At 37.1% G+C, this 11,946-nt stretch overlaps 1 protein-coding gene across 8 annotated transcripts in view; it reads right to left on the reverse strand.

Annotated features, from left to right (window-relative positions):
• Positions 1–11,946, reverse strand: part of PLCB4 (phospholipase C beta 4) — a 181,072-nt gene that overhangs the window by 72,280 nt on the left and 96,846 nt on the right. For all 8 annotated transcript variants that reach the window (XR_004306741.1, XM_015857046.2, XM_015857047.2 and 5 more), the window contains 4 exons: positions 8,150–8,230; positions 7,791–7,850; positions 6,359–6,502; positions 202–281 (listed from right to left, as the gene is read on the reverse strand). Coding sequence is in view for 7 of the 8 variants with exons in the window: in XM_015857046.2 (XP_015712532.1) it covers positions 202–281; positions 6,359–6,502; positions 7,791–7,850; positions 8,150–8,230 (365 nt within the window). In the remaining variant the exon portion in view is untranslated. The remainder of the gene's footprint in view (positions 1–201; positions 282–6,358; positions 6,503–7,790; positions 7,851–8,149; positions 8,231–11,946) is intronic.

Raw genomic sequence — 11,946 nt, forward strand, 5'->3', positions numbered from 1 at the left:
ATAAATCAAATGAATAGTTATAATTCCTCTTGGGCAGATGCCTAATATAGACTTGAGATCTCTTCTGATCACAATGAATGGTTACAATGAAACATTAAACTAATCTTCTTCATTACACATTATTTTTAAAATATGTGAAAAAAGAAGAAGAAGAAAATTACAAGGCTAGAAAAATAAAGGGGAGAAAAGAAGGTCACTTACTGTTTCTTGAGACATGTCATTGGACTGACATTGTTAGCTCTAAAGTTATGTATGATGGATCCCAGTCCTTCTACCCATTGCTGAGAAACACAAAATACAGAAGCAATAAATTAGGAGAACTGAAAAGAGAAGAAATCTTGGTAAAAGGCTCTTCTTCCTTGTGACTATGGATTACAGTAACATTTGGAGCTAAGGAAAAGAACCTGTCCACTTCACAGCCTATAACACCACACAAAAACCCAATCATATTTTACCTATTAATGTTTTATCTTTCACTAAACAAAGCAACTGTGCTTTTCATTCTTCTAAGTACCACGTACAGCATCTGCAGTGCTATTAAAACAGTTTACTGCCTGCAAAGGGAAACAGTCCACTGATTGATTTATTAAGCTTTCTATTTATAGCCCATATAAATATACGCCTCCTTTTCTGTCACTGCTGACAGTATTAGCATTTACTAAGCAGCATTATATGATTTGTGATGACATATTTAATTGGTCCAATGTTAGGAAAAGAATGAAACAAAATATTAGTAAGCCACAGCAAACCACAGGGAGGTACAAGAATTTCTCTCCAATGCTGACCTCATCTAACATCCTGTTACATATTCAGTCCTGCTATTCTGGCTTTCGTCCTTAAAAAGGAAAACACTCCTGCAATCATCAGGACAACTTTCAGCCAGCAACAGTATTAAAGTACTTATGTAACTCCTTTTTATGGATCTACTTTTATTATAGCTCATACCTAGACTTTGCAGTGGTGTATAGGAGAAGCTTAAGGATTAGACCTTAACATGAACTCACATTGACTTTAGTGAGAATGCTGGCAGGATACAGCTATCAGAAAAAATATATACAATATATAGCATTAAAGGCCAAATTCAATCTCAATTATGCCACTGTAATTCTAGGATTACTCAACAGATAATTTATTCTGGTGGAACTGAGATGGGATTTGGTCCACTGCTTAATATCGACCTAATGAATAAAGCTTCTTGCTTACAGCCAAATTCTGTGCTTGCTGCTTGGACTGACTTGGACAGAATCCAGAACTTTACACTTACAAATAAACAAAGATGAATATATTTTTATTTTCATGAATAAGTGCTGCACATCTGCAAATCAGATGAAAAAGAATAGCATTTATACAGGAGGAATACTAATGTATTTAGAAAATTGCATTTGGCGAACTGCCCACAGTTAATAACCATTGGCTAAAATCATGCTAAAAAAGGTCTAAAGTGTCAAATTCAGAGAAGAAAGCACCTAAGCAGACTCTTGTGCTCGTATCACATTACAAGCACATCACAAATTTCTTTTTAAATAACAAACTGCTATGAGATTCCCTAAAATGAACCTTACAAATCTATTTGGCTTTTGAAAAATCAGCCACATACTTTTATATATATATATGAACTTCTTATAAATATACAAACATACATACATACATACATACATACTATATATATATATATATATATATATATATAGATATATATACTATATATATATATACACTATATATATATATACATACATATATAGGAACTGGGCTTGATTAGGTTGGAGAAGAGAAGGCTCCAGGGAGATCTCATTGTGGCTCTGAATGGAGCTTATAAAAAAGGAAGGGTAATGGCTGTTTATGAGGGTGCATAGTGATAGGACAAGGAGGAATAGTTCTAAACTGGGACAGGGATGATTTAGGTTAGGTGTTAGGAGGAAGTTTTTCACACAGAGGGAGGTGACGCACTGGAACATGTTGCCCAAGGAGGCTGTGGATGCCCCATCCCTGGAGGCATTCAAGGCCAGGCTGGATGTGGCTCTGGGCAGCCTGGTCTGGTGGCTGGCAACCCTGCCTGTGGGAGGGGGGTTGAAACTGGATGATCTTTGAGGTCCTTTTCAACCTAGGACATTCTATGATTCTATGATTAAAGCATTCATCTTGTTACAATTCACAGAATTATTTACCTTTGATTTTGTTATCACATCTGAAATACATGAGATACTGCCTAAAGACAGGCATCCTGGAGTGAGAGGGCATTATACAACCAAGAAGCCAGTTCAGTAGGCATAAAACCAGACAGTGAGGTAATGCAAGTGTAGAACCCCATCAGTTAATCATCTCTCTAAGCACTGCTCTTTCTCTTTTCCTGTAACATTTGCTCTGCCCTTGCTGCCTCATTGTGTCCTAATAGTCTAACCTACCTTACACTTTACAGCTCAGCAAGTCTCTGCCAGGGAAAAAGACCATACCCCCACAGTGTTTAGATGTGTAGGAGACAGTGTCACCTCTAAAGCAGATTCCAAACCTGTGCTTGGAAACAAACAATCAAATTACTCTCCCATTTCTCTTCTCAGCTTCATGAATAAGAGGACTTAATAGTGATAGCACGGATACTCATCCTAGGGATATAAGGAATGCAAGGTTCATGGGAAGACAGTATTTTTTAAAAAACTGATACAATTGAAAGCTTTTGGCAGACTTCGGAAACACCTTTTTCTACAAGCATTCCCTCACCTATGATGATACAGGAAGACTGTGATAAAGCCTCTTTTATTCTGATTGCTTGTATAGTGAAAATTTGACTCTGATTTATCTATTATTTCATCTAATAAATTAGAATAAAATGTCACATAACTGCTATGTCAGCATTGTTGTGGCTGCATGAATTGTCTTCCTTAGATGATCTGGATTATTCCCACTAGTCCCCTTACAAGGAATTCAACCTTTTAACTCTGGCACAAAAAACAAAATACTGCACGCACTACAAACAAACTAACTAACTAACTAACTAAGGTCTCCAAGATTTACTTAAGCAAACTGCATCTTGTGAATAAGTTTGTCTTTCAAGAAGACATCTATTTCTCCAAAAAAAATGTCATCCGTGCAGTACCAGCAATGTCACAATTCCAATAGGAAACAAACACATACAAATCTATTCTGATTTGAAGGCAATGGGCTGCAACTATACCAGATGTAACAATTACACTTGGCAGTACGGTTACCCTGCTCTCAGTAACAGTTACTTCTTCTGCACATGAGGAGGAGTTGACCAAAAGAAAAAAGGATAGAAAAAAATGTAGGTACAATGAGAAATCAATACAGTACTCACTTAGTAAGTAATTTCTCTGCAGGAACCATGCTGATGATTCCTACTTTGGAGAGACTGTAATCTTTATTCAGTGATAAGGCCTTTCCTGCTAATTTAGAAACTGGCCTCATGTACACTGAAAGGGCACAGCACTGCAGCCAAATGCTGATAAAACACAGAAGCATCATATCCCTGCTGGCAGCAAGCAAACGAGTAACTACCCATCTGTGAACCATCTTTACACTAGTATGTGCCCTGGGCAGGATATGGCAGCTCAAGAGCTGCATTTTCCTATCTGTGCCACACTACACAGCTGCATGACGATGTAGCATCTGGCTGCCTATACTTCAGTTCAGGGCTAAAGCAGTTTCTGGAGCATTTATTTCATCTGATATTTCCCACGGCTACCAGCTGGCCTCAAATTAAAACTGGGAATAAAAGAGCTGAGGGGGAAAAAAACAGTGCCTGGACTTTGAACACACTATATAGAAGTGAAACAGTGTAAGATTAAAAAAGTCCTCACCTACATATTGATATATAGGCTCAGTGTAATATACTCAAACTCTCTGTTAACAGTTCAAAATGAAACATCCTTCTGAATAAGAATAGTTTCCAAGTATCTATCTTCATAATCACTTTTAAGGCACTGTGATCCACTATAGAGATATCTGTAAAATATCCAAAACCTGTGACAGACACCAAACTGGCTATATGTTGTTTCCTGTCAGCATAACATTGCCAGATTAAACATACATTTTTTTTATGACCCTGTGGAAAAGATGAAAGAAGAGCTCAGACTTCCCTGCTAATACACTAAGAAGAACACAGCAGCATCCTTGTTTTTGTGCTAGGACAGTGCTGCTAATTTTACAGATTATATTAAAATACCCATAAACCAACGCAAATACACAAACATAGAACTATCCTTCTTTGTGCTCAGTGTCTCAGTATCTCCAAAGCAATACCTCTCTAATGAAGGAAAATCCTATAAACACGATGAAGTTCTTAAATGAGGGAGGAACAAAAAAAACTTCAATTGGGTTTCACATAAAGTGGAGTTACAAAGTATTTTTGATAGAAAAAAGGGATATGTTTGGTACTCATTTATATTAGTGCTAAATATTTTCAGATTTTCACTATATACCTCAGTACCTTCAATTTGTCAATGTTACTCCTGAATAGTTCACTATATACCAATAGTTCTCTTATATTCATACATAAGTGGAATCTGAGCCCTGCTATTTAATCTTAGAGAAAGAATAATCTTGAAAAGAAATAAAAATGAAGACAAAGATATCTTGTACATGGACATGTAGGCTGACGCAAAAGGCCAGAATGAAAGTTAGGCTACTACAAGCAGTCCAGCTTCTGTAGCCTGATCCAACATTGTCAGATATCCCTTTATGGAGGAGGTGCAGGAAAAATTTATTTAAGATGCACTCTCTCATATTTTGCTTTAGTACTCAAATGCTTTTCAGGCACTTAGTAATCTTGAGTTAGCGGAGGTTCATTGACGAAACACTGGCAGCAGCAGCAGGGTGCACAGATACATTTGACCTCTCAGCTCTCCTTCAGCCATCAACTTTAAATTAGCAGTGTTAAGAAGAGCATAAGTTCTGAAGGGTAAAAAAACCCTGTAATCTACAGATCAAGCAATTCCAGATAAGGTCATCTGTGACTTATTTACAGGTAAGGTGAGCATTATCCAAACCTCTTGAGGTTATTTGATCTTTGCTTTTTCCTTGTAATTTCTCCCTTGTTGCAGTCAGCTTAATTCAAGCAATGGGAAAGCCAGGGAGGATATGTGGCGTTCTCTTTTATTTCATATCCAGTGCTTGTGTTTGCCTGTCAGAATAAAGGGCTTAAGAGCCTGTTGTTTCAGGAAACCCATGGAGAATTCAACCGTGACTCTCAGCTCTCATCTAGAAACAAGTGGCTGAGTGGGATTCCTGACATTTTGCCCTTATCCATGGATGTTTTGACCAGTAGATGTCCCTCTTCTCTCAACTCACATATCACAGAAGTCATTTATGTTCTGTGAAAATTACTGTGCCTTTAAAGCACGGGACAGAGAAAATCAGAACACTAGACTAAGGACAGTGAAAAGCCAGCCCCACCTCTCTCAGACTGTCCTTCTAAGGGAGCTATTCCATCCCTTAAATAATTTTTTGGCCCTCCTCTGGACACACTCCAACATGTCTATGTATCTGCAGTGCTCAGTACTCCACAGATGGACTCACTATTTCAGGTGAGGTCTCACAGCACAGAGCACAGGGCGGGGGGGGACCACATCCCTCAACCTGCCAGCCATGCTTCTTGTGGTGCAGCCCAGGACTTTCTGAACTGGATCTAAGCTATTCATACAGTACCAGTACCCAGGATCAAGTTCCTCAGAGCAGTTTTGAAAAGACAGATTGAGTTCCAGGCCTTGGTGGAGCCCTGGAACTTACACTGTGAGTTGCAACCTTTAACTCTGAGGAACAATGCCATGTAACAAAGCACCACTGTTTTCTTAAGATTGTTCCATATAAAAGGGAAACGGAAAAGGACCTGGGTACACTGGAATCCTCTCAGCTGTACAGAATTTTCTTTCCTGCTTTTGTTTTTTCAAATAATATAAACTCTAGGATACAATTAAATAATCGCTGAATAAAATTTTGAAGGGCTGAGCTCAACTCGCCATGGAAATAAAAGTAATTGCACTTCTCTTTAGTATCACTATGTGTTACAAATTCACAGCATCATCTCCACTTAGTCTACTGTGTAAGCCCCACACAAAGATGCTTAACGGTTAGGGGGAACACTGTGCCTTGTATGTCTCTCTACTTTTGATAAATTACCATGCATACAAAGGCAGATAATATCACTCTGTTCTTTCAGCATGGCAAGCAGACATTTTACAGAACTTTCAAATGGATGTTTGTTGTCCTTTGGGGAGTGTGGCAGCAAACATATGAACAAGTGTTTCAGTCAGCATAGTAAGCTGATTTACTTCAGAAAAACAACTGCGTACTACTGAGGATCTTCCCTATTTTCCCTCCCACACAGTGCTTAACTGTGAAGTACCTTGGCTATTTCTGTGTTTTCTGCTACCATGAAAGTGAAGCTGATGTTCACCAGATCTATACCACTGCAAACACACACTATCCGTCCTTCCAACTCATTTTCTGATTTTCCAACAGCCTCAAGTGCAGTTAGTATTTTGGGATCCTGTTGAAAAGAATAGAGAGCTTGTTACATCCTTTTGTTATATAATGCACTATGGTAAAGATGCATCTTTATCTCCATGTACATTAACATCTTTAAATCTTTGCCAACCATCCTAAACAAGCACTTTCATTTTTTTCATTAAAAAACAAAACAAAACAAAAAAAACCAAATGTTTTAACAAATATGAATACAGACATGAAAGCTCAGATGTAAATTTTGAATGTACTTTAAATGTACTTTAAATACATTTAGATGTACTTTTAAATATATTTCATAAAGTTAAATAGGAAATTACATATATTTTAGTCATAAAAAGAAAACTGAATCACTCCAAAGAATGAAAATAGAGAAAAAATGTTCATCTATAAATAAATTATCCCAATCTAGTTAAATCTATAACTACTGAGAGCTATTATCTGTGTGACTTTTGGGCTGTTTCTTAATCATGCATCTTACAAGCTGGTCAAATGCTATAGATTTAATGGGCATAAAGAACAAAACAGAGGTGAAGTCTGAAGCATATTGCTATGGTACCCTGTACATGAAGCATGGTGTTGTCTGCGCTACCTCTCCTCATGCACCTTTCTCAATAGGGAAAGCATTTTAGTTTATGGAGTCCCAAAAGAACTACTAAAGGATGATTATCTACAGGTAATACAGAAACACTTAGCATTTGAAAGTAGAAATGCAGAAGTGTTAACCTTGTTTCACCAGATATTTTCTAAACTAATGGCCTGGAGGAAAGAGGGCCAACTTTCATCTCAGGAAAACTGTCATTTTGCTTATTCAAGCACATCATTTTAAATATTCTAAAGTTTTGGATTTCTACAGAAATTCTTCAAAAATGCAGACAGTGGCCACTGATTCCGGTTATTGCTGTCCTCTCTGATCATCTAACTGCTGAACAGGGATGCAAATTTGGAACAGAAAGGAACAAAATTTGGAATATGAAATCGTTATTTTTAATTTTATTTTTTTCAGATTTCTTAAACATGTATTACAATACAGTGCTAGAAAAGTAATTAAGAGCACCTATATATATTAGATACCTAATATCTTTTGTTCAGCTTTCAGAGCATTCTGAAAGCCAGGCACAATACTAAATCAAGAAGATCAGACTAGAGACTCCTCCTAGAGCAATTACTCCATATCACTTGATTATAGAACGTGATTGCAAAAGAAAAGGTTTGCTGTCAGTAGTTTTTAAATAAATGAACTCCACTCTGCATTTCACCTTCAGTTTAAATATTCTCTGTTTAAAGAAGAATATAAACTAACTATGGAGTACCTTTGGAACAGCTCCAAAACGAACACTGTTGATCAGGGAACACTCTAACACCTGTCCTTCCTGAAATGGTAAAATATATATATACATATATATAAGTTCAAAGATCTGTTAGGACATAAAGCAAAAATAATGTATTTTATATGCAGTTATTGTTGATTAACACTAAACAGTACATTTCCCTTACATTTATGTTAATTCCTTCTTAAGTACTTCATTTTTGTAAATTCTGAAAGAACAGGACTAAGGTTAGCTGCAAATATAAAGCAGTAAAAACATTTCAGAACTTTCAAAGCTAGTGAGAATATGCAACAAGTGGGATCATATGTAATATATATATTCCTGATGTAACCGTAGTATACCTTTCCTTCACTTTTCCAGCTCAGAAAAAAGCCAAATTCATCCACTTGAAAGAGACAACTGCTTTCAAAGACAAAAGATTCCTAAAGAAAAGAGAATAACAGACCATTATTTTAGTGTCAAATGTCATGAATTAATGTATTGTTCAAAACACACGAGACTGTCACATTTTCCCCCTGAAGAATTTGCCATTCCTAAGCAATTAGCAATAAGGACAGAGGCTTACGAAAAAATGACTTTTAGTGACGTGTCCTTTTACCAGCATTTTAAGCACTAGGATGCACTTAATAGTTTCACATTTCTCTATGCAACTATAAAGCTTCTTCTTTATTCAATAAGAAACGTTGATTCCTACCTCAAAAATCTTAATGAAATTGAACTTTAAAAATATTCATTGAAACTTCAGTACTTAAATTTTGTAAGGGTTAGAATTTTTTACTGTTGATACTATGCTCAGGATCATCAAATGGTCACATTTTATTTTAACATTCAGAAATCAGGAAGCACTTTCCTGTTAGACTACGACAGCGCCAATGCTGCACAAGTATTTTGTAGCCAGAGTATCTGGCAAACAGAATTGGAGAATATTAATTAGCAGAGAAATTAAGAAAGGATAGCTTATGAGAAGAGCTAAACAAGGCAAAAATATCAGATTAGCTGAATTAAAAAAGGAATTTCCTCCATACACCTCCAGCCCCAAGTAATGCATCATGAGATAAGCTAAAACGTAGGATAGCATGAATAGGATTGACACACTGTAGTTTTCCATCCATGTAGCAAACAATTATGTTGATTTTACAGACAGGGGAGCTGAGACAAAAGAGAAAGAAAGTTGCCATAGCTCAGTCTGACCAAATAACCATACACATAGGCTTCCAGCATGCATGGCTTTGGCTGTCTTTTTCCACCACAGCTTTAATTTCCCTGCTTTCACTGCAGCACTCATCCTTCATTAAATGTACTCACTGCCAGACACCTCAGAATTACTAGTTTTACAGTTGTTGGAGTCCTGTAATATTTCATATAAAAACACAGCTAGGTACCAATCGAAATGAATGCCTCTTGCATTTTACAGAAAGATTACTCAGACAACCAAAGGCAGGCAGCTTTTTGGCCATATATTGCATCTCCATCTATCAAAAAGCTGTAGATGTACCAAAAAATGTTTTCACACAGGTTTAAATAACCTGTATTCATGTTGATGTCCCACCCTAGACTTGATTGTATTCACTAAATTACTTTTTCTACTATATGTCTTCTTTTGTAAAGAAGGCACCTGCTGTGAGAACACATACATGCAATGTGACTAGTGAGATTCCTAATCGTGTCTGATAGTTTTCTTTTCATATTCTGAGACAGTTCTATTCCACACTTTTCAAAATCAATACCGTTTTGCTCAAAAAATACTTCTGCCATTTTGTAATCCTGTCAGGTAAGTGACTCACCTATCAAAGTATGGACAAAAACAGCAGTCCACGTTACAATAAACCAGATTTTCCTAACTGCTCAACAAAACTTAAGCACATAAAAAAACCTGCTATGCTATAGAACAGCTATTCAGTTACTCAAAACCCAGACTGGGATTACTGGGGCACTGTTCTGCACTGACTTGCTGTATGACTTTAGTTCATTATAATTTATCTGTTAAGGTGGGGGAATTAAGTACAGAATCTCAGTGAAAACTAGAGTGCCAGTATGCTTGCATTATATGCCTAAAGCAACGGTATTTTTCTCTTCAGTAGTCTATCTGATTACTTCCATAGCAAAATAAAATCATAGCATATGTGTGTCATAAATCTGACAGTATCAAACAGCTACACCATCTAGAGTTCACTGTTTAAAGGCTACAGATCTTAACTTCTGAGTCACCGGCTTTGTTTTACTTTTACAGCCCTTGTAAAATTGCAAATGGAACATAAAGTTAGTCACCCAAGTGAAAGGCTTTCAATGTTTTCAGAAGAGATCCCCTTCAGTAAAGCAAACCAGACTTCCATCTGTAACACAGCAAACCTGGAGTGCACTACGGCAAAACTTGCAGCAAATAATGCAGACAGACCACATCACATGGAAGGACAGACAACGTTCTGCTCTTGCTGTGGCAAGTAATATTCTCTTTCTATGGAGTTTTGGAAGAAAATAAGTTCAGCTCCAAGGACCAAGAATTCCATGAGGGCTGTCCCAAAAGTAATGCCTCTTATTTTATTGTTTTATTACGAGGCAGATGGTGGTGATATGACAGTAGAGGTTGAACCTTCCCACCAATATTCTGTTCCATTTTGCTACCATGTGAAAGATGGCAGCAGAGAAGTAGTCTGACAGTACAGTATCTGACATGGAAGTGCATATGAAGAAAAGATGTGGAACTGAACTCCTCTGTGTGGAAAGGATGACACCCATTGACACTTATTGATGCTTGCTGAAGATTTATGGAGGCCAAACATTAGTGAGCACAGTGTGCTGGAGGGTGGTGTGCATTTCAGCAGTGGAGACAGTAACATGAAAGACAAGCCATGTTCTCGATGGCTATGGCATAGTTGTCACACCACAGAATGATTATCATCTTGCTTAGTTCATCTGTGCTGATTGGCTAAGGGTGGTAACTGTGTTGAAAAACAGCGATTTGTAGCTGAGAATTTGCTCTCTGAAATATCGTGATCTTTGTATTTGTTGTAGTTTCCTTGGAAAGATAAAGGAGGCATTACTTTTGGAGTGACCTATACATAGTTTTCCCATTTAAATCTGTAGATACGCAGTAGTATCTGTTGGCTAGTTTTGCATGAGTGCCTGCTGGGTAAAACAGCTTTCAGCACAAAAGTATTCCATTTCAAAATGTTATGTTCTCTCTACCACTGTACCGATAACCGAGGTACCTCACTGAGTATTCTTGATACCACAGTGAGGCCTGAGCACTTGAGCTCTTCTGCATCTGCTCATTCTTCATTTCTCATTTAAGGTGCAAGAGAACAATCGTGGCCTATAACCTCCCACCTGGATGCCTACAGACTGAATTTCTGGAACAGCTTAAGGAAAAACAAAGCTTTTAGGAATCTTCTTTCCAAGGCATTCAATAGTAGTATCTGCTTAGCTTATCTGTCCCCAGAACTAAAAATACATGTTAAAAGCACTGTGCCTGACTTGGCAGTCCTCATGATAAGAAAAACTTGTTTACCTACATTTCCAAAGGTAAAAGGAAAATCCTAATATCCCTGTTGGTACTCACTGAGATAACTTCCTGCCCAAATTAGATTAAAGATAGGCCTTGAAAAAAGTAATCTCAGAGGTATATCAGTGCTAAGTATAAGGTGAATGTCTCCACCTTTTATTTTAACTGTCTGTGTAACATGTCCTGTTTTACACTTCTTTAACAGATTCAGATTAAAGCACAGCTGAAGCTGGGATCACAGTAAACAGAGAGATTACAGGTTGATCTTCTAATGGAGATAAAACCACTCTGGACCTCAAATTATGTGGCAGAATCAGAATATTAATGATTTATGTTCTACTTTCACCCACAAGATGTAGGTCCTTAGATTATATATAAAAAGGAAATAACCCCTCTTCCTACCTCAATTCAATTTGTTACACGTACAAAAAATGGAAGAACGCATTTTATTCAGTAATGTACTTTATGGGTCTGCAAGATGAGAGCTTTATGATATTACAGCTATTTTGATCCAAATCTCCCTTTCTCTTGCTCAGAGTTTATAGCAAATCAGTGGGATTAAACATGCTTCCAAGTTATTTTGTTTAAAAGCAAAAATCTGCAAAGCAATGAAATACAATGGTATTCCCCCCCCCC

Source organism: Coturnix japonica, chromosome 3, assembly GCF_001577835.2.
Source record: "Coturnix japonica isolate 7356 chromosome 3, Coturnix japonica 2.1, whole genome shotgun sequence".
Classification (NCBI taxonomy): Eukaryota; Metazoa; Chordata; class Aves; order Galliformes; family Phasianidae; genus Coturnix; species Coturnix japonica.